Source organism: Oncorhynchus nerka, linkage group LG28, assembly GCF_034236695.1.
Source record: "Oncorhynchus nerka isolate Pitt River linkage group LG28, Oner_Uvic_2.0, whole genome shotgun sequence".
NCBI lineage: Eukaryota > Metazoa > Chordata > Actinopteri > Salmoniformes > Salmonidae > Oncorhynchus > Oncorhynchus nerka.
Window position 1 is genome coordinate 22,283,923 of NC_088423.1, and position 23,989 is coordinate 22,307,911.

The 23,989-nt window shown below is 42.7% G+C and overlaps 1 protein-coding gene across 1 annotated transcript in view; it reads right to left on the reverse strand.

The window, feature by feature from the left end:
• ankfn1a (ankyrin repeat and fibronectin type III domain containing 1a) overlaps nucleotides 1-23,989 on the reverse strand; it is a 243,850-nt gene that overhangs the window by 65,097 nt on the left and 154,764 nt on the right. Inside the window, exons 9-10 of the mRNA XM_065012544.1 lie at nucleotides 18,411-18,621; nucleotides 896-1,090 (exon numbers count right to left, since the gene is read on the reverse strand). Coding sequence (XP_064868616.1) covers nucleotides 896-1,090; nucleotides 18,411-18,621 — 406 coding nt within the window. The remainder of the gene's footprint in view (nucleotides 1-895; nucleotides 1,091-18,410; nucleotides 18,622-23,989) is intronic.

A 23,989-nucleotide genomic window follows, 5' to 3' on the forward strand; every position in this document is an offset into this window, starting at 1 on the left:
CAAATCAAATCAACGTGTATTTGTCACGTGCACAGGTGTAAAGAGCACAGTGAAACGTGCAAGCTCTTCCTCAACAACGCAGTCATCGATATCAAAGGGTCAAAAATAGTATGTGTGTGTACAAATGTGTGTCCAATACACACTCGCTCCTATCCTCCTTTATTGCTCGTCACAGCTGTAATGGATAGGAGATGTTTGGCAAGATGATAGAACACTCTCCCCTTTATTCTCTCCACTCCACCTCCCTAGCAGGCTGTACCCCCAGGCCTGTTTGGAACGGTGTCCCAAACAGCACCCTATTCCTGGTTTAGTGCACTATTTTTGACTAGAGCCCTATGCACCATGTCCTATAAAGGGAAAAGGGTGCCATTTGGGACACACAGGGTGTAACTGTGGAGTCTGGACGACCTGCCAGCCATAATAACCTCACTCAGATTTCCTCCAAGCCTGTCTGGCACCTTTGAAATACAAAAAATCCTCCTGTCAATCTCAGACTTGACACATCCCATGGTGTGTGTGTGTGCCATCAGAGCTCCTAGTGGACAAAGACATATGCTGGGGTTGTTGAGTTCACACTTACAATCAAGTTGTTCTGTGTAAAAGGACTAAATATAGAAAAGAGATCATATCAACACACAAAAAATGAAAGATTCTTACCTGCAAACAATTGATGCTAGCCTTGTCCCCACTTATGTCCGAGGTTGAAACCATACCACTCCACACTAAGGAATGTGGCAGCTATGACCATTTCTTTGTCTTCCCTATAATGTGTTGTATTCTTTCTCCCCATCCCTTGCCTTTATATGCATTGGGCTCTGGTCAAGACTCGTGCAGTCCTAACACACGCACGCACCCTCCCTCCCCCCACACACACATTCGGTCCCAGCATACTCACGTGCATGCTGGAAGCCAGTCCTCATGCGTTTGTAGAGCTTGCTCCTCCACTCCCAGGCTCGGAGCTCCTTGTCTTTGTCACAGGCCTCCAGGCTGAGACCCTCTCTCTGGGCCTGGGCAGCAAGCTCCCCTGCCTTCCTCTCTGCTTCGATGACCAGGCTGCCGAGGTGGGCCTCGCGACTCTCCACACTTACAACTACAAGACAGACACAAAACAGACAAAGTTATAGACATAACATTACAGTTCCCCTGCCCTCATCTCAGCCTGCACCACCATGGAACCAAGGTGGGACTCATCACTGTCCATAACTACTATAACACAGACAGCCGCTATATTATAAATCTAGCTAGCTTGACATGGCAAAATATTTAAATAATGATATTTAGGAAAACTAGCTGTACTTGGGGGATGCGACCCTTATAGTGCTCCACCCAACGCATTTAAGCCACTGAAAACACAGAAAAGCTGCCGAATCAACATGTCCTGATGTTTACATGTACCTTACACACAACCCTTCACCCTACACTGGAGAAAGCCTGAAGGCGTACAAAGACACTGATGTTTACATGTACCTTACACACAACCCTTCACCCTACACTGGAGAAAGCCTGAAGGCGTATACAGACACTGATGTTTACATGTACCTTACACACAACCCTTCACCCTACACTGGAGAAAGCCTGAAGGCGTACAAAGACACTGATGTTTACATGTACCTTACACACAACCCTTCACCCTACACTGGAGAAAGCCTGAAGGCGTATACAGACACTGATGTTTACATGTACCTTACACACAACCCTTCACCCTACACTGGAGAAAGCCTGAAGGCGTACAAAGACACTGATGTTTACATGTACCTTACACACAACCCTTCACCCTACACTGGAGAAAGCCTTAAGGCGTACAAAGACACTGATGTTTACATGTACCTTACACACAACCCTTCACCCTACACTGGAGAAAGCCTGAAGGCGTACAAAGACACTGATGTTTACATGTACCTTACACACAACCCTTCACCCTACACTGGAGAAAGCCTGAAGGCGTACAAAGACACTGATGTTTACATGTACCTTACACACAACCCTTCACCCTACACTGGAGAAAGCCTTAAGGCGTACAAAGACACTGATGTTTACATGTACCTTACACACAACCCTTCACCCTACACTGGAGAAAGCCTGAAGGCGTATACAGACACTGATGTTTACATGTACCTTACACACAACCCTTCACCCTACACTGGAGAAAGCCTGAAGGCGTACAAAGACACTGATGTTTACATGTACCTTACACACAACCCTTCACCCTACACTGGAGAAAGCCTGAAGGCGTACAAAGACACTGATGTTTACATGTACCTTACACACAACCCTTCACCCTACACACTACAAAGACACTGATGTTTACATGTGCCTTACACACAACCCTTCACCTACACTGGAGAAAGCCTGAAGGCGTACAAAGACACTGATGTTTACATGCACTGGAGAAAGGCGTACAAAGACACTGATGTTTACATGTACCTTACACACAACCCTTCACCCTACACTGGAGAAAGCCTGAAGGCGTACAAAGACACTGATGGCTTCAGATAGTTCAGTATGGGTTGGGTGAATGAGCCACGAATATGGCAGGACAGGAATATGTTCCTTATCACAGTAAAAAAAATAAGCTTGCCATCTATTAGTGCCCGACTGATAAAGCGGTTGACCGGTATTATCGGACAATATTAGCCTTTCACAGAAATATTCATTTTGGGGCGGCAGGTAGCCTAGTGGTTAGTGCGTTGGACTAGTAACCAAAAGGTTGCAAGATCAAATCCCTGAGCTGACAAGGTAAAAATCTGTCGTTCTGCTCCTGAACAAGGCAGTTAACCCACTGTTCCTAGGCCGTCATTGAAAATAAGAATTTGTTCTTAACTGACTTTCCTAGTTAAAGAAAGTTAAAATAAAAAATGTGTCTTTATTACACAGCTACAGCTCCAATATTATATACATAGAATAAACAAACATGTCTGCTCATTTGTGGTCATTTTTAGTATTTTTCAATGGTTGCATGAAGAGGGCGCTCTACCAGCTGCTCATTAAAAATCATTCAGCCCTAGCTCACAACGTGTGAGAGAGAGAGAGAGTAGGCATGGTGGTTTGAAGGTGAGTAGCTTGCCTTAGCCAGCATATTTGAATAAGTTAATAATCAAAAGTACACGTCACCAAGCAAGGAGCCCTGTCCTCATCACATTCTCACTTTGTTAACGTAGTTAGCTTAGCTAGCAATCTGTGCTACTTATGTGCTAATACTGGACTGGCGCCAAAGTGAACTCTCCTCCTTGATACAAAAAGAACACTGTTACTGTCTGGGCCTATTATGTTAGCTAGTGTTCTTATTTAGTTAGTTTTCCCAAATATGCAATTTGCAAAAAGCCAGACAGTTGGTACAGATTTATCGTTCAGGCCATGTGCTTGCATTCATGATGAGATAAGAAGCTTATGTTAGCTAGCTAGCTAAATTAGAAAACGTGTGACTAATAGTAGTGCGGCAAGTATTTGCCTGCATAAATGTTTTCAGTCATCAGCTCATGTCATTTGCAGTTGAAATTTATAGCCAATACATTTTGTATTAAATAACAGTGGAACGTACAAATGGTTTCTGTAAGAAAACATTGTCATAATGAACAGCTTGCTTGTGCTTGTCATAACATACTCTATTGCGAGGTTGCCATAAAGTGTTTGTTTACAGTGGTTCTTCCTGTAAAAGTTACACCATACTGCCGCACTCCTTACGGGCTGCTGCAGAATTCTATGGCACATTATTTAATTGTCAGCCTTTGTTACCATTATTGTTAGTTAGTGCTAGTTTGACCACCAGAGGGCATATTTGAGAAGCATTTGATAGCCTTCTATATTGGCTGTACTAGAGAAAAAACTTTTTTTGTAAGAAGTATATGGGATTGATTTTAAGAAATGTATCTTAATTAATTTGATTAATTTTATAGTGTTTCCCTCGGGGTTTCTGTTAGGAAAATATGGTGCTGTACAACGTGACGGTCGGGAGTAAGCTACAGTACTAAGAGCATGACATTTTCACACCCTAATTGTAGTCTAACCAATACACAAACGGAGATTCTGTGAAAATAAATATCTCATTGATTTATTAAGACCAGTCCCCATGCTTCTCTCAGAGCAGCAAGAAACGGTGATGAAATAGTTGACCACAGTGGGTAGGCTATTGCTTCAAATCGCACTGCTTCTAACTTCAATATGCTTTTTAAATAAATAAGACCTACACCACTTTTAACAGCACATTAATCAACACTAGTGAGACTCATGTCGCCTATGGTAGGCCTAAAGTACAGTCGTGGCCAAATGTTTTGAGAATGACACAAATATTAATTTCCACAAAGTTTGCTGCTTCAGTGTCTTTAGATATTTTTTGTCAGATGTTACTATAGAATACTGAAGTATAATTACCAGCATTTCATAAGTATCAAAGGCTTTTATTCACAATTACATGAAGTTGATGCAAAGAGTCAATATTTGCAGTGTTGACCCTTCTTTTCCAAGACCTCTGCAATTCGCCCTGGTATGCTGTCAATTAACTGCTGGGCCACATCCTGACTGATGGCAGCCTGATGCATTATCAATGCTTGGAGTTTGTCAGAATTTTTGGGGTGTTGTTTGTCCACCCGCCTCTTGAGGATTGACCACAAGTTCTCAATGGGATTAAGGTCTGGGGAGATTCCTGTCCATGTACCCAAAATATCGATGTTTTGTTCCCCAAACTACTTAGTTATCACTTTTGCCTTATGGCAAGGTGCTCCATCATGCTGTAAAAGGCATTGTTCGTCACCAAACTGTTCCTGGATGGTTGGGAGAAGTTGCTCTGTTCCTGGATGTGTTGGTACCATTCTTTATTCATGGCTGTGTTCTTGTGAGTGAGCCCACTGCAGTGACTGAGAAGCAACCCCACACATGATTGGTCTCAGGATGCTTTACTGTTGGCATGACACAGGACTGATGGTAGCGCTCACCTTGTCTTCTCCGGACAAGCTTTTTTCCGGATTCCCCAAACAATCGGAAATGGGATTCATCAGAGAAAATGTCTTCACCCCCTGTCCTCAGCAGTCCAATCCCTGTACCTTTTGCAGAATATCAGTCTGTCCCTGATGTTTTTCCTGGAGAGAAGTGGCTTCTTTGCTGCCATTCTTGACACCAGGCCATCCTCCAAAAGTCTTCGCCTCACTGTGCGTGCAGATGCACTCACACCTGCCTGCTGCCATTCCTGAACAAGCTCTGTACTGGTGGTGCCCCGATCCCGCAGCTGAATCAACTTTAGGAGATGGTCCTGGCGCTTGCTGGACTTTCTTGGGTGCCCTGAAGCCTTCTTCACAACATTTGAACCGCTCTCCTTGAAGTACTTGATGATCCGATAAATGGTTGATTTAGGTGCAATCTTACTGGCAGCAATATCCTTGCCCGTGAAGCCCTTTTTGTGCAAAACAATGACGATGGCATGTGTTTCCTTGCAGGTAACCATGGTTGACAGAGGAAGAACAATGATTCCAAGCACCACCCTCCTTTTGAAGCTTCCAGTCTGTTATTCGAACTCAATCAGCATGACAGAGTGATCTCCAGCCTTGTCCTCGTCAACACTCACACCTGTGTTAACGAGAGAATCACTGACATGATGTCAGCTGGTCCTTTTGTGGCAGGGCTGAAATGCAGTGGAAATGTTTTTTGGGGATTCAGTTCATTTGCATGGCAAAGAGGGACTTTGCAATTAATTGCAATTCCTCTGATCACTCTTCATAACATTCTGGAGTATATGCAAATTGCCATCATACAAACTGAGGCAGCAGACTTTGTGAAAATGTATATTCGTGTCATTCTCAAAACTTTTGGCCACAACTGTATATAGAAATATATTTTTTTCAATGACGTGACTCTCCACCAATAATTCGATTTAGAGGATTGGAGGACTATAAATTAATATCTAAGGGCCATTTTCCGTTAGGATCTGTGAGAATATCTAAGGTGCTTTTATTTTATTCAAAATTAAATAATAACAATAATAATAATCACTTTGTTTAAAAAATAACGATATTTTGGAGATTATTTTGTTTTCAAATAACCTAAAGTGAGCGAGAAAAAGGCCATTCTTGAGACATTCTTACTAATTTGTAAATAAAGCCAGTTTGTTATTTATTATTATTTATTTATGTTTTTAGAGGGAGAGAAACCAAAAGCCTACCGTCGCCTCATGGGTCTCCGGTCACAGCCAGCACGGGTATTGAACCAGCATCTGTAGCAACACAGTCTTAGACCACTCGTGATGGCCCCATCCACAAGGTTTTTAATGCAGATCAATTGCCTTCCACAAAGTATCAAAATACAGAGAGCTGTTGGCAAGAGTCTATTGTCCTGCTAATAGCCCAAAATGGGCTGTTATAATACATGGTGAGTCTATTGTCCTGCTAATAGCCCACTTCACAAAATAGAAGGCATCAGGTAGGAAAATTATGTGGATATATTGAAGCAACATCTCAAGACATCAGTCAGGAAGTTAAAGCTTAGTCGCAAATGGGTCCTCCAAATGGACAATGACCCCAAGCATACTTCCAAAGTTGTGGAAAAATGGCTTAAGGACAACAAAGTCAAGGTATTAGAGTGGCCATCACAAAGCCCTGACCTCCATCCTATAGAAAATGTGTGGGCAGAACTGAAAAAGTGTGTGCGAGCAAGGAGGCCTACAAACCTGACTCTGTTACACCAGCTCTGTCAGGAGGAATTGGCCAAAATTCACCCAACTTACTGTGGGAAGCTTGTGGGAGGCTACCCGAAACGCTTGACCCAAGTTAAACAATTTAAAGGCAATGCTACCAAATACTAATTGAGTGTATGTAAACTTCTGACCCACTGGGAATGTGATGGAAGAAATAGAAGCTGAAATATATAATTCTCTCTATTATTCTGACATTTCACATTCTTAAAATAAAGTGGTGATCCTAACTGACCTAAGACAGGGAATTTTTTATAGGATTAAATGTCAGGAATTGTGAGAAGCTGAGTTTAAATGTGTTTGGCTAAGGTGCATGTAAACTTCTGACTTCGACTGTATATGTGAAGAGTGCAGTTTCAGACTTACTTTGAGACAAATTTGAATTAATTCAGCCAGCCACCCGTTGTGGTGGTTTAGCACAAACACTTGTGTATACTTCTTATCCACTGCCATAGATAGACACATCTTTAAGTTGTACCTAAGAAGGTAAGCTAAACAACTTTGTATTTAATGTCATATTTATAGAGGATATAGTTGCTTTTTGGTGGATATCCTGTAAATCACAAATAAAATGTTCATAAATTCCTTGACTGTGATCAGTAAAATATTTCTGTCCTGCAAATGTTTATCCAACCTGCACTGAAATCCAACCCGTACTGGATCCCCACATTAAGGCACTTACATTACATATAAAAACAGAGAAAACAGGACATCATATAACATTATTACACCACTACATATCTACAATACAAACTGTATAAAACCACCATACAACAATATTATAATGTACGTGTGTGTAGAGTGTGTGTGCTAGCGCTTGTGTGCGTATGTTTGTGCCTGCACCTTTGTGTGTGTCTCTTCACAATCCCCGGTGTATTTTTACCTGTTTAAAAAAATCTGATTCTACTGCTTGCATCAGTTACCTGATGTAGAATAGTAGTCATGGCTCTATGTAGTACGGTGTACCTCCCATAGTCTGTTCTGGACTTGGGCATTGTGAAGAGACCTCTGGTGACATGTCTTGTGGGGTATGAGTGGGTGTCTGAGCTTTGTTGAGCTAGTAGTTTAAACAGACTCCTCAGTGCATTCAGCATGTCAACACTTCTTACAAAAACAAGTAGTGATGAGCCATGAGAGATTGACATGCATTTCTCCAATGTTAGCTCCCCGTGTCCTTTTAAGGGCCAGTCGTGCTGCCCTGTTCTGAGCCAATTGTCATTTTCATAAGTCCCTCTTTGTGGTACCTGACCACACGACTGAACAGTGTGCTCAGGTTTAACCAGCAGCAGACTATGATTGATAATGTCAAAAGCCACAATGAGGGCCTCCCGAGTGGCGCAGCATAGTCTGCTGCTGGTAAAACCTGAGCACATTGTTCAGTCGTGTGGTCAGGTACCACAAAGAGGGACTTAGGAAAATTACAATTGGCTCAGAACAGGGCAGCAGTGCTACATAGGCATCACTACAGATCCAGGTTCGATCCTGGGCTGTGTCGCAGCCAGCCGTGACCCGGAGACCCATGAGGTGCCACACAATTGTCCCAGCGTTGTCTGGGTTTGGGGAGGGTCTGGCCAGCCGGGATGTGCTTGTCCCATTGCGCTCTAGCTACTCCAGTGGTGGGCCGGGTACATGCACTATGACACGGCCGCCAGTTGGACGGCGTTTCCTCCAACACATTGTTGAGGCTGGTTTCCGGGTTAAGCGAGCAGTGTGTCAAGAAGCAGTGTGGCTTGGCAGGGTTGTGTTTCGGAGGACCCATGACTCTCGACCGTCGCCTCTCCCGAGTCCGTACGAGAGTTGCAGCGATGTGTAACTACCAATTGGATATCATGAAATTGGTGGAACAACCCTTTTATTGTTACACATGACCTTAACACTTCCTTGGCTTGCTGTACAAGAGGATGGAACTGTGCTGAGAGAGGCATGTTCCCATGCTGCTGCCTTGATGTCTGCAGGGTTGGCAGGGGTGGATCTGAAAAGTGTGGAGGCTGTTAGGAAAGTACAGTGTACTGACATCAGCAAGATATCCTATAAAGAAAGCCTGCTGTACTCTTCCATCTATCTCCACCTTCAAACCAACAGATTAAGAACTCTAGTCCTTTTTGCACCAGCTGCATGAAAGTGAGGCTCATTAAAAAAAACTGTAAGAGTGCTGTGCGTTCTGTTATCGGGGCCACTTAGAGAGGTACAGGTCAAAGACCTTGCAGCTCCACTTGCTTGTTACAGCTGACAACTAGAACACAAACAGCCTGATAATAATAGTGGTGGGATCAGAGAGGAGGACCATGGAACAGAGGAAAGAACACAGGTTACTATGGGATACAGAACACACGCTACCATGGGATACAGAACACACGTTACTATGGGATACAGACACAGGTTACTATGGGATACAGAACACAGGTTACTATGGGATACAGAACACAGGTTACTATGTGACACAAAACACACATTACTATGGGATACAGAACACAGGTTACTATGGGATACAGAACACAGGTTACTATGGGATACAGAACACAGGTTACTATGGGATACAGACACAGGTTACTATGGGATACAGACACAGGTTACTATGGGATACAGAACACACGTTACTATGGGATACAGAACACACGTTACTATGGGATACAGAAAACAGGTTACTATGGGATACAGAACACAGGTTACTATGGGATACAGACACAGGTTACTATGGGATACAGAACACACGTTACTATGTGATACAGAACACACATTACTATGGGATACAGAGAACAGGTTACTATGGGATACAGAACACAGGTTACTATGGGACACAAAACACACGTTACTATGGGATACAGACACAGGTTACTATGGGATACAGAACACACATTACTATGGGATGCAGACACAGGTTACTATGGGATACAGACACAGGTTACTATGGGATACAGAACACACATTACTATGGGATACAGAGAACAGGTTACTATGGGATACAGAACACAGGTTACTATGGGACACAAAACACACGTTACTATGGGATACAGACACAGGTTACTATGGGATACAGAACACACGTTACTATGGGATACAGAACACAGGTTACTATGGGATACAGAACACAGGTTACTATGGGATACAGAACACACGTTACTATGGGATACAGACACAGGTTACTATGGGATACAGAACACACGTTACTATGGGATACAGAACACACATTACTATGGGAAACAGAACACACGCTACTATGGGATACAGACACAGGTTACTATGGGATACAGAACACAGGTTACTATGGGATACAGAACACAGGTTACTATGGGATACAGACACAGGTTACTATGGGATACAGAACACACTTTACTATGGGATACAGAACACACGTTGCTATGGGATACAGAACACACGTTACTATGGGATACAGAACACACGTTACTATGGGATACAGAACACACGTTACTATGGGATATAGACACAGGTTACTATGGGATACAGAACACAGGTTACTATGGGATACAGAACACAGGTTACTATGGGATACAGACACAGGTTACTATGGGATACAGAACACACTTTACTATGGGATACAGAACACACGTTGCTATGGGATACAGAACACACGTTACTATGGGATACAGAACACACGTTACTATGGGATACAGAACACACGTTACTATGGGATATAGACACAGGTTACTATGGGATACAGAACACAGGTTACTATGGGATACAGAACACACGTTACTATGGGATACAGAACACAGGTTACTATGGGATACAGAACACAGGTTACTATGGGATACAGCACACACGTTACTATGGGATACAGAACACAGGTTACTATGGGATACAGAACACAGGTTACTGTGGGATACAGAACACAGGTTACTATGGGATACAGAACACAGGTTACTATGGGATATAGAACCCAGGTCAGCATTAGAGACTGAAAAGAGCCCATGTTTCAGTAAGAGAACACAACTTTTCACACTGTCTTGAATGGTTGAATGTGCAGAGTACCAAAAAGAGAGGAGAGACTAGTAGCACTCCCCTTGGAGGAACACACAGACAGGCGTGTGTTCAACCCCCCCCACACACACAGATTTGTCATGGTAAAAACCTAGCCCTCCTTTCAGGTTGCCAGCCCTCCTCTCCTTCTTCTCCTTTCCCTGCAGTAGTACAGTGCTGTATGTTCTCTCTCTCTGGGACCCAGCCTTAGTCACCGACCATGACAGCAACATAAACACATAAACACATCTGCAGAAGAAGACCCTCTTTCATGGCCCTCTCACCCTGCACCTACCCCCTGGGGAGGGAGGCATGGAGGGAAGGGGTGGCGGAGGGAGAGAGAGGGGAAGGGATAGAGAGAGGGGGGGGAGGGATGGAGAGAGAGCGAAAGAGAGAGAAAGGGAATTACAGAATAAGTATTCTATCTCCAGCCCAGTGATCTCTCCATCTCCATACCTGGGGGTCTGAGGTAAGTCTGAACCTGCGTCGCAAATGGCACCCTATACAGTACACTACTTTTGATCAGGGTCTATACTCCTTATATAGTTATCTACTGTTGACCAGAGCCTATAGGGATTAGGTAAGGAATAGGGTGCCATTTGTGGGCCATCCTGAGTCTGGGCTGCAGTGGAAAAGAATCTGGTCATATGAGCCTTGTCTAGGTGCAATTTCCTGCCTCTTCAGGAGTGACAAGCCGATGCAGGCGGAGGTTAATTGATTGGGCTATAAATGAACATGCAGATCTGTCCATCTAGCGATACACACACATGGGAACGCATGCACACAAGCACGCACACATACACACACAAACATACTCACACACTGGTCCATTGTCTGGCCTGCCTGCTGGCCGGTGAGCACTACGGCGGGATGGGGAGGTGTGGGCCTAAATATAGTCGACTGGGACCCTGAAGGACTCGTAAATTAACCCCCATCCCCCTCCACCCCAACCCAGCCCAGCCAACCCGGCCTGTCAGACCCTGTCTGATGGATTTACTTGGCACTTGAGGAATGACAGCAACATAAAGCATAAATTCCCAGGAGGAAAAACCGATCCATGTTTACCCCTCTGTTTGTTTACAACGATCAAATTGTACCACAGTGAGGAGAGAGGGAGAGAGAGGTGTGTTTGCCTGCTTGAAAGTGTGTGTGTGGGTGAGCATCCGCGTGTGTTTATAAAAAAGCTCAGCTCGCTCTGCTCTTAGCTCCGGAGGACAATAAATCACTTAGTTATAATTGGCGGGCGGTTACATGCATCATTGGAAAAGTTAAACCATTAAATGCCAAACCTTGTTAGGGATTTTCAGTGGGGACATGGGGAGGCCCAGCAGCCCCCCCTTTAACCTGGGAGAGGGAGACTCTAAAGTGGCCACTGTTTCACCCCAGACAGACCTGTCACTACCATGGAGTGGAGCAGACGCAGTCACACATACTGAGGGCTTGGAGAGCAGACGCGAACACACTTACACACGCACGCACGCACACTTACGCACGCACGCACACACTTTCTTTTTACCCTGTCCAGGGATGTTGGACATTGTAAGAACCACCTGTCTAGGAGAGATGGAGGAGGGAGGGATGGAGGGAAAGGGGTGAGAGAGCTTATTCAGCCCCTGTCAAACACAGCCCCTGTCTGGGTCAAGCACACACCACAGGACCACCACTCATGCTTTCCTCCATTCTGTATTGTGTCCTACACAGGAGGGACAACTCAAGGGGGTGGAGGGTTGGGAGTGACTGGTCCATTAGCCAGTCACTACGGTTATCTCAAGTACTACAGGTACATACTAATATTAAATAGAAAACCATGGATTAAAGGCAAGCATAAAGTAGTCTGGCTGATAACAAACTCAAAGTCCTCCTGACTTCAGAGTCTGAAGAAGCTGGTTGATGTTGTCGGCACCATGCATTGATAATGAAGGACATTGTGCTTCTGACTGGCTGGTTTTATACAACAGGTGGGTCTAATCCTGAATGCTGACTGGTTAAAACCACATTCCAGCCGGTGTCTATTCCACAAGTTACCACCAGCTAAATCTATCACGTTAAAATGCCTAATTACTCTGTTCCATCTGACTGAGCAGTCCACTGTCTCATCAGCCCAGCCAGGCATTTTATAAACATGATCTCCACTATAAAAAGTATCTAGACATACAGTGCCTTGCGAAAGTATTCGGCCCCCTTGAACTTTGCTTCCTTTTGCCACATTTCAGGCTTCAAACATAAAGATATAAAACTGTATTTTTTTGTGAAGAATCAACAACAAGTGGGACACAATCATGAAGTGGAACGACATTTATTGGATATTTCAAACTTTTTTAACAAATCAAAAACTGAAAAATTGGGCGTGCAAAATTATTCAGCCCCCTTAAGTTAATACTTTGTAGCGCCACCTTTTGCTGCGATTACAGCTGTAAGGCGCGTGGGGTATGTCTCTATCAGTTTTGGACATCGAGAGACTGAATTTTTTTCCCATTCCTCCTTGCAAAACAGCTCGAGCTCAGTGAGGTTGGATGGAGAGCATTTGTGAACAGCAGTTTTCAGTTCTTTCCACAGATTCTCGATTGGATTCAGGTCTGGACTTTGACTTGGCCATTCTAACACCTGGATATGTTTATTTTTGAACCATTCCATTGTAGATTTTGCTTTATGTTTTGGATCATTGTCTTGTTGGAAGACAAATCTCCGTCCCAGTCTCAGGTCTTTTGCAGACTCCATCAGGTTTTCTTCCAGAATGGTCCTGTATTTGGCTCCATCCATCTTCCCATCAATTTTAACCATCTTCCCTGTCCCTGCTGAAGAAAAGCAGGCCCAAACCATGATGTTGCCACCACCATGTTTGACAGTGGGGATGGTGTGTTCAGGGTGATGAGCTGTGTTGCTTTTACGCCAAACATAACGTTTTGCATTGTTGCCAAAAAGTTCAATTTTGGTTTCATCTGACCAGAGCACCTTCTTCCACATGTTTGGTGTGTCTCCCAGGTGGCTTGTGGCAAACTTTAAACAACACTTTTTATGGATATCTTTAAGAAATGGTTTTCTTCTTGCCACTCTTCCATAAAGGCCAGATTTGTGCAATATACGACTGATTGTTGTCCTATGGACAGAGTCTCCCACCTCAGCTGTAGATCTCTGCAGTTCATCCAGAGTGATCATGGGCCTCTTGGCTGCATCTCTGATCAGTCTTCTCCTTGTATGAGCTGAAAGTTTAGAGGGACAGCCAGGTCTTGGTAGATTTGCAGTGGTCTGATACTCCTTCCATTTCAATATTATTAGCACAGTGCTCCTTGGGATGTTTAAAGCTTTGGAAATCTTTTTGTATCCAAATCCGGCTTTAAACTTCTTCACAACAGTATCTCGGACCTGCCTGGTGTGTTCCTTGTTCTTCATTATGCTCTCTGCGTTTTTAACGGACCTCTGAGACTATCACAGTGCAGGTGCATTTATACGGAGACTTGATTACACACAGGTGGATTGTATTTATCATCATTAGTCATTTAGGTCAACATTGGATCATTCAGAGATCCTCACTGAACTTCTGGAGAGAGTTTGCTGCACTGAAAGTAAAGGGGCTGAATAATTTTGCACGCCCAATTTTTCAGTTTTTGATTTGTTAAAACAGTTTGAAATATCCAATAAATGTCGTTCCACTTCATGATTGTGTCCCACTTGTTGTTGATTCTTCATAAAAAAATACAGTTTTATATCTTTATGTTTGAAGCCTGAAATGTGGCAAAAGGTCGCAAAGTTCAAGGGGGCCGAATATTTTCGCAAGGCACTGTATGCATCGATAATGAAGCTGGTTTTGTACAGTACCAGAGCTCCGCCCCCTTCCATTACAACTGTTGGAGTTTCAAATCCAAATCCAGGTCTCAACCCAGGAAAACAACATGTCTGAGAGAACCTACCAAACATCTCTACATTTCTGGGCGAATAATGCCCCAATAGACTCCGGTCCAGACCATGTGGGTCGTGTCAGCCAGGCAGGAACAAAAAATAGAACTTGAATAAGGTTCTTACACTGCCAAGCCAAGTTCAATCAGTTCAGATCAGTTCAAGATAATTGGCTAATCAAGCAGTTCATTATTTGGATAACATGTACTCCTCAAAACAGACATACTGTTAGTGGACCAGCTACAGTACACATTCTTTTCTGTTACTGATGTGTTGACTAAAATCTGAGACTGGACAGTTTATCCCCTAGCCCTGCCTGTCAACATTTAATTGACAGAGTAAAACCCAGTCTGTGTAATGTTTCGCTAATGTACACACCACAAAGGGATTTTCGGACCGATATCATCCCACTGGGCACAGACATCAATCAATTCAATGTCTATTGGCTCAACATAATAATAACGTTGGCTCAACATAATTTCATGAACAAAAATATTAACGCCACATGTAAAGTGTTTGTCCCATGATTTCATGATTTTCATGATTTCATCATAAAAGATCCCAGAAATGTTCCATACGCAAGCTTATTTCTCTCAAATGTTGAACATTTCTCCTTTGCCAAGATAATTAATCTACCTGACAGGTGTGGCATATCAAGAAGCTGATTAAACAGTATGATCATTACACAGGTGCAATTTGTGCTGCGGACAATAAAAGGCCACTATAAAATTTGCAGTTCTGTCACGTAACACAATGTCCCTCAACTTTTGAGGGAACGTGCATGCTGACTGCAGGAATGTCCACCAGAGCTTTTGTCAGATCATTTTATGCTAACTTCTCTACCATAGTAGAATTTGGCAGTAGGTCCAACTGGCCTCACAATCGCAGACCACCTGTAACCACGCCAGCCCAGGACCTCGACATCCTGCTTCTTCACCTGCGAGATCGTCTGAGACCAGCCACCTGGACAGTTGATGAAACTGGGGAGTATTTCCTTCTGTAATAAAACCCTTTTGTGGGGAAAAACGAAATCTGATTGGTTGGGCCTTGCTCCCCAGTGGGTGGGCCTATGCCCTCCCAGGCCCATCCAAGGCTGCGCCCCTGCCCAGTCATGTGAAATCCAGTGATTAGGGCCTAATTAATTCATTTCAATTGACTGATTTCCTTATATGAACTGTAACTCAGTAAAATCATTGAAATTGTTGCATGTTGTGTTTATATTTTTGTTCAGTATATACAGTGCCTTCGGAAACGATTCAGACCCCTTGACTTTTTCCACATTTTGTTACGTCACAGCCTTATTCTAAAATTGATTTAATATAAATATGTCCTCAGCAATTAAAAAAAAAACATTAATACCCTATTTACATAAGTATTCAGACCCTTTGCTATGAGACTCGAAATTGAGCTCAGGTGCATCCTGTTTCCATTGATCATCCTTGAGATGTTTCTACAACTTGATTGGACTCCACCTGTGGTAAATTCAATAGATTGGACATGATTTGGAAAGGCACACACCTGTCTATATAAGGTCCCACAGTTGACAGTGCATGTCAGAGCAAAAATCAAGCCATGAGATTGAAGAAATTGTCCGTACAGCTCCGAGACAGGATTGTGTCAAGGCACAAATCTGGGAAGGGTACCAAAATATTTCTGCAGCATTGAAGATCCCCAAGAACACAGTGGCTTCCATCATTCTTTTGAGGAAGAAGTTTGGAACCACCAAGACTCTACCTAGAGCTGGCCACTCGGCCAAACTGAGCAATCAAAGGAGAAGGGCCTTGGTCAGAGCCCGACGGTCACTCTGACAGAGCTCTCTGTGGAGATGAGAGAACCTTCCAGAAGGACCAACTATCTCTGCAGCACTCCACCAATCAGGCCTTTATGGTAGAGTGGCCAGATGGAAGCCACTCCTCAGTAAAAGGCACATGACAGCCCGCTTGGCACCTAAAGACTCTCAGACCATGAGAAACAAGATTCTCTGGGCTGATGAAACCGAGATTGAACTCTTTGGCCTGAATGCCAAGTGTCACGTCTGGAGGAAACGTGACACCATCCCTACGGTGAAGCATGGTGGTGACAGCATCATGCTGTGGGGATGTTTTTCAGCGGCAGTGATTGGGAGAATAGTCAGGATCGAGGCAAAGATGAACTGAGCAAAGTACAGAGAGATCCTTAATGAAAACCTGCTCCAGAGCGCTCAGGACCTCAGACTGGAACAAAGGTTCACCTTCCAACAGGACAATGACCCTAAACACACAGCCAAGACAACGCAGAAGTGGATTCGGGACAAGTCTCTGAACGTCCTTGAGTGGCCCAGCCAGAGCCCAGACTTGAACCCAATCCAATATCTCTGAAGAGACCTGAAAATAACTGTGTGTGCAGCAACGCTCCCCATCCAATGTGACTGCTTGAGAGGAGCTGCAGAGGAGAATGGGAGAAACTCCCCAAATACAGGTGTGCCAAGCTTGTAGCGTCATACCCAAGAGGACTTGAGGCTGTATTCGCTGCCAAATGTGCTTCAACAAAATACTGAGTAAAGGGTCTGAATACTTTTTTTTATTATTATGGGGTATTGTGTGAAGATTGATGAGGGGAAAAAACAATTTAATGATCAATGTTGGAATAAGGCTGTAACCTGACAAAATGTGTAAAAGGTCAAGGGGTCTGAATACTTTCCGAAGGCACTGTATCTTTGAGTAACAGATTGGGTGGTATACCGTATACCGGGGTATTTGTAAAAAGCCATGGGATGGTTTTTCAATATCGTTGAAACCATTTCTTTGAAGTTTGAATATGTGCAGCTACTTTTTAAGTAAATACCTGCAGTCAACTTGTGCGATACGTTAGGAGATAAAGCATTGCATTCTTCATTTCACCTGTCACATTATTACAAATCTTACAGTAGTCCCCCAGTCACGTGGTGTTTGTTTACGAGCACACAACAATGAGAGACCGGAGCCTTGTGAGTAAATCACTGTTCTTCAGTATGTGCCAGGAGATTTAATTACACTATGGAATTCACAACTAAATGTTTGCCAGCTAGATATCTTATAACTATTCAGTTATCTGTCTAAAATGTGCTGAATGCTCTGCAGTTGTGCATTTGGTTAGCTAATTTAGAAGATAGTTAGCTATCTAGCTAAGTGGTCAGCTTCTTCCAAAATCAAGCATTCGCTTAACAGCAAGGGAAATCCCTCCTGGATCAAGAGCCTTGCTGGCTAATATTTGTGTTGTGCGTGCAGCAAACTGTGAGTAGCATATTTGCTCCCGAGTGGGAAGGTACTGCATCTCAGTGCTTGAGGCGTCACCACAGACACCCTCGTTCGAATCCAGGCTGTATCACAACTGGACGTGATTGGGAGTCCCATTGGGCGGCGCACAATTGGCCCAGCGTCGTCCGTGTTTGACCGGTGTAGGCCGTTATTCTAAATAAGAATTTGTTCTTAACTGACTTGCCTAGTTAAATAATGGTTAAATGTAAAATGTAAATATTTGAGAGACTTGTATAGTTTAGGTCAGAAACTGTACAAAATGTTTGCAATGCGGTCGTTTAGTTAGCATTATTTATGGGATTTTACATGTACTTGTTAGCATTGCTAACCTTCGGATTACAGAGCATCGGTGGGGTTTGAAATCAGTACCCCTTGTGTTCAGTGCCGGTATTACCGAATATCCCGGTATGGCACAAAGCCGGTATGAAGGTATGGCAATCTGGATACTCCACCAAGTTTCAATGCTGGACTTTGAGTCGGAAGGTTGCACTAATTAGTGTGTATACTCCCATTGCACCCTCCATAGTGTGTACTTAGTATATCCTACTAAGTGTGTACTCAGTGTGCCCTATATAGTGTACACTCACAGTGAGGGCTCTCCTTGGCGCCGGCCTTCAGCAGTAGTTTGGCTATGGGGGTGTTGTTGGTCATGATGGCGATGTCTAGCGGTGTTAACCCTTGGCTGTCGGGTGTGCCGAGGTCCAGCTCCTCAGCTGTGTACTGGTAGAGAAGGATCTGGACAGCATCTAGATCCTGCTGCTCCACCGCCTCAAACAGACACTCACTACCTTGCATGCTCTGGACGAGAGAAGAGGAGGGACACACACACACACACACGTCAGAATACAAACATCATCATCGTTGACGTCATCCTCATCAGCAGCATTATCATCATCATCACCATCATCAATCATCAACAGAACTAAACACGCTGAAACCAAGGCAGACAAAGCAACAACATTAAGCGGGGTGATTGCCATGTTCCTGTGTGATAATTGATGTGTGACAATTGGACCATAGAGAGGAGAGGTGACATGGTGACGGTACATGAGAGAGAGAGAGAGTGAGAAAGAGAGAGAGAGGGAAAGGAAAGTGAGAAGGTGAGAGGTAAAACTGCAGTGAAAGTGCTGAAGCTGGATTAAAGATTATTCAACCGGGGTTCCGCAGAGGTGCTGCAGTAGGTCAGAGAAAAAATTAAGAAAATACAAATTATTTAAAATGTTTTTATCAATATCGCTAGCAACAACAGAATATACACATTTTTTATAACATACCTACAGTTAACTATGTCAACTATTTCTGAACTCCTATTATTGAGCAAATTACACTCACTGGAGTATCTGAAGTAGGCTGTGAACAAGCACCTGCGAATAGGGTATCAGTGCGGCAAGTGCTGCTGGTAAGCTTTCTTTACTTGGACATCGCTAATCTCTAACCTGCTAAACAGCTGCTCTTAGTGAAAATGTATTTGGAGATACTATACCTTTTATAGCTAATAGGCTATGTTTATACTTCATCTTCTAATTATAATGTGGGAGAGTCAAAATAATGAAAAACATTACTTCTTCCTGCCATGATCATTCACCTGATGATAAGACCAGATGTGAAAACAATATATTTTTGTTGATTGTATGATGGGGTCCCTGGGTCGTGGGTTTGCCTGTGAGACGATCCCTGGGTAAGAAAAGGTTGAAGACCTGTGATACAGATAATGGTAGGTTCAGCGTGATTGAAATACTTACGCCTGGAGGACTAATGAGAAGCGTGTGTGTGTGTGTGTGTGTGTGTATGTATGTGTTTGTGTGTGTGTGTGTTTGTGTGTGTCTGTTTGTGTGTGTGTGTCTGTGTGTGTGTTTGTGTGTGTGTCTGTGTGTGTGTGTGTGTGTGTGTGTGTGTGTGTGTGTGTGTGTGTGTGTGTGTGTGTGTGTCTGTGTTTGTGTGTCTGTGTCTGTGTGTGTGTGTTTGTGTTTGTGTGTGTCTGTTGCTGTGTGTTTGTGTTTGTGTGCGCCTGTGAAATGAAAAACCTGTTAGAACATTTGGTCTAAAAGCAGTTGCATTTAGAAACCAACTACAACAGAACCAGTCAAGAGAGAGAGAGAGAGGCTAAGGAAAGGCAACGGAAAGGGACAAAGTGAGAGAAAAGGGATGAAGAGAAGGAGGTAGCACTGCAGTGAAAGTGTTGAAGCGGTAATAGGGGACTAGTGTGGTTCTAGGTACCGATTCCGACTGACATTTTCGCATATAAATTGATATGTGGACACTGTAGATCGAAGTGGCTTGCATTACTTTTGGGTATGTCTATTTCTATTTAAAAGGTTTTAAATATCGAATCCGTACTTTTGGAGAAACAGTGCCACTGTTGGCCCCAGCACCTTTGTTATTGTTTTAGTTTTATTGATGAAACGGAGCAGATGAGCATCTGGCAGTGTGGTAAAAAAAGGTGCAGTATATATTCTGCTGTTCCATCGTGTAATGATGTCAGTGTGGTAAAAAAAGGTGCAGTATATATTCTGCTGTTCCATCGTGTAATGATGTCAGTGTGGTAAAAAAAGGTGCAGTATATATTCTGCTGTTCCATCGTGTAATGATCAGTGTAAAAAAATGTATATATGTTCGTGTAATGATGTCAGTGTGGTAAAAAAAGGTGCAGTATATATTCTGCTGTTCCATCGTGTAATGATGTCAGGGGAAAAAACACTGTTCATTGTTTTCAGTAACTTCTTTGTTTTTGTAATATCCCAAATGGACGTGGGAGTTTCGCCAATTGAGGAATCTAGCTTTAATGAGGAGTTAACAACAACCTGTATGTGAGATAAAGTGTAGCCAGGTGGAATTTATCATCAGATTGAGAAACATCAGCTCTAGAGTTTAAAGAGCAACTGCCCCTAAAAAGCAACTAATCCCTTTGAAAGCCTGTGTGGCATCGAGGCAGAAACAAAGTAAAGGTCGACCGATTATGATTTTTCAACGCCGATACCGATTATTGGAGGAACCAAAAAAAGCCGATACCGATTAATCGGACGATTTTTATTTATTTATTTGTAATAATGACAATTACAACAATACTGAATCAACATTTATTTTAACTTAATATAATACATCAATAAAAATCTATTTAGTCTCAAATAAATAATGAAACATGTTCAATTTGGTTTAAATAGTGCAAAAACAAAGTGTTGAAGAAGAAAGTAAAAGTGCAATATATGCCATGTAAAAAAGCTAACGTTTAAGTTCCTTGCTCAGAACATGAGAACATATGAAAGCTGGTGGTTCCTTTTAACATGAAACTTCAATATTCCAAGGTAAGAGGTTTTAGGTTGTAGTTAATATAGTATTTTTAGGACTATTTCTCTCTATACCATTTCATATACTTTTGACTATTGGATGTTCTTATAGGCATTTTAGTATTGCCAGTGTAACAGTATAGCTTCCGTCCCTCTCCTCACCCCTACCTGGGCTCGAACCAGGAACACATCGACAACAGCCACCCTCGAAGCATCGTTACCCATCGCTCCACAAAATCCGCGGCCCTTGCAGAGCAAGGGGAACAACTACTCCAGGTCTCAGAGCGAGTGACGTTTGAAACGCTATTAGCGCGCACCCCGCTAACTAGCTAACCTAATCTTGGGAGTTGATAGGCTTGAAGTCATAAACAGCTCAATGCTTGAAGCACAGCGAAGAGCTGCTGGCAAAATGCACGAAAGTGCTGTTTGAATGAATGCTTATGAGCCTGCTGCTGCCTACCACCGCTCAGTTAGACTGCTCTATCGAATATCAAATCATAGACTTAATTATAACATAATAACACACAGAAATGCAAGCCTTTGGTCATTAATATGGTCGAATCCGGAAACTATCATTTCGAAAACAAAACGTTTATTATTTCAGTGAAATATGGAACCGTTCCGTATTTTATCTAATGGGTGGCATCCCTAAGTCTAAAAATTGCTGTTACATTATACAACCTTCAATGATGTCATAATTACGTAAAATTCTGGCAAATTAGTTCGCAACGAGCCAGGCGGCCCAAACTGTTGCATATACACTGACTCTGCGTGCAATGAACACAAGAGAAGTGACACAATTTCACCTGGTTAATATTGCCTGCTAATCTGGATTTCTTTTAACTAAATATGCAGGTTTAAAAATATATACTTCTGTGTATTGATTTTAAGAAAGGCTTTGGTGTTTATGGTTAGGTACAGTCGTGCAACGATTGTGCTTTTTTCGCAAATGCGCTTTTGTTAAATCATACCCCGTTTGGCGAAGTTGGCTGTCTTTGTTAGGATTGAAATAGTCTACAACGTTCGCAACGAGCCAGGCAGCCCAAACTGTTGCATATACCTGACTCTGTTGCAAGAGAAGTGACACAATTGACCTAGTTAAAATAAATTCATGTTAGCAGGCAATATTAACTAAATATGCAGGTTTAAAAATATATACTTGTGTATTGACTTAAAGAAAGGCATTGATGTTTATGGTTAGGTACACGTTGGAGCAACGACAGTCCTTTTTCGCGAATGCGCACTGCATCGATTATATGCGCAAGACGCTAGAAAAACTAATAATATCATCAACCATGTGTAGTTAACTAGTGATTATGATTGATTGATTGTTTTTTACAAGATAAGTTTAACTTACCTTGGCTTCTTACTGCATTCGCTTAACAGGCAGGCTCCTTGTGGAGTGCAATGAGAGGCAGGTGGATAGAGCGTTGGACTAGTTAACTGTAAGGTTGCAAGATTGAATCCCCGAGCTGACAAGGTAAAAATCTGTGGTTCCGCCCCTGAACAAGGCAGTTACCCCTCTGTTCCTAGGCCGTCATTGAAAATAAGATGTGTTTTTGTGTTCTTAACTGTGTTCTTGTGTTCTTAACTGACTTGCCTAGATAAATAAAGGTGTAAATATATATATATATTTTTTAAAGAAAGGCCAAATCAGTGTCCAAAAATACAGATTTCCGATTGTTATGAAAACTTGAAATCAGACCTAATCAATCGGCCATTCCGATTAATCAGTCGACCTCTACTACAAAGTGTAAAGAGGATCATTTTGGTCAAAGCCAGTCTCCTTTAAAACAGAGTTTGGAACCTCAGTGTGTCACAATAACTAAATTATAATCCAAACCCAACATTGATTATGTCAACAAATCATGCTCCCTTTTGCCAAGCTCCATGTGCAAATCGCCCCTCCACCCACTTCACTGCCTTTAACTGAACATGGCACCATTGTTTCATCGCCCCCAAGGTGTTGAAAGGACGGCAGAGTGAAGTTCTATGGTTTGCATGCCCTGCTGAAGGACCCTAGTATGTGGAATAGGCAGTTGGAGTTCGTTGGTCCCCAAGTCTGCCCCAGTAACTCTAGCTTGGTGTGCAACAACCGGTGGTGGTGTGTATAACCAGAGGTACTGGAATATAATGACCTCTGGTATAACTTTTTTATTTATTTATTTATTTCACCTTTATTTAACCAGGTAAGCAAGTTGAGAACAAGTTCTCATTTACAATTGCGACCTGGCCAAGATAAAGCAAAGCAGTTCGACACATACAACGACACAGAGTTACACATGGAGTAAAACAAACATACAGTCAATAATACAGTAAAAAAAAAAAAAAAAAACAAGTCTATATACAATGTGAGCAAATTAGGTGAGAAGGGAGGTAAAGGCAAAAAAGGCCATGGTGGCAAAGTAAATACAATATAGCAAGTAAAACACTGGAATGGTAGTTTTGCAATGGAAGAATGTGCAAAGTAGAAATAAAAATAATGGGGTGCAAAGGAGCAAAATAAATAAATAAACTTTGCTAATGACGTTATATAATGTTATTGTTGGTTATGCAGGTAGCTATCTAGCTACCTCATTACAACTTAGTTAGGTCATAGCTCATATAGGTTTCTGTATTGTCTAGATACTGCTGGGTTATGTATCGTTATCATTTGATAACGCTAGCGAGGGAGGCTAGCTAGCTAGCTACAGACCTCTCTGGTATAACTTAGCTAATATTATTGCTGGTTATGTAGGTAGCTATCTATTGATAAAGCTAGCTAGGTACCTCATAGTTACCTCATTACAACTTAGTTAGGTCGTAGCTCATACAAGTGTATTCTGTATTGTCTAGGGCAAAACTAAATAAAGGATTCAGCTATGGTGGTAGCTAACTCATGT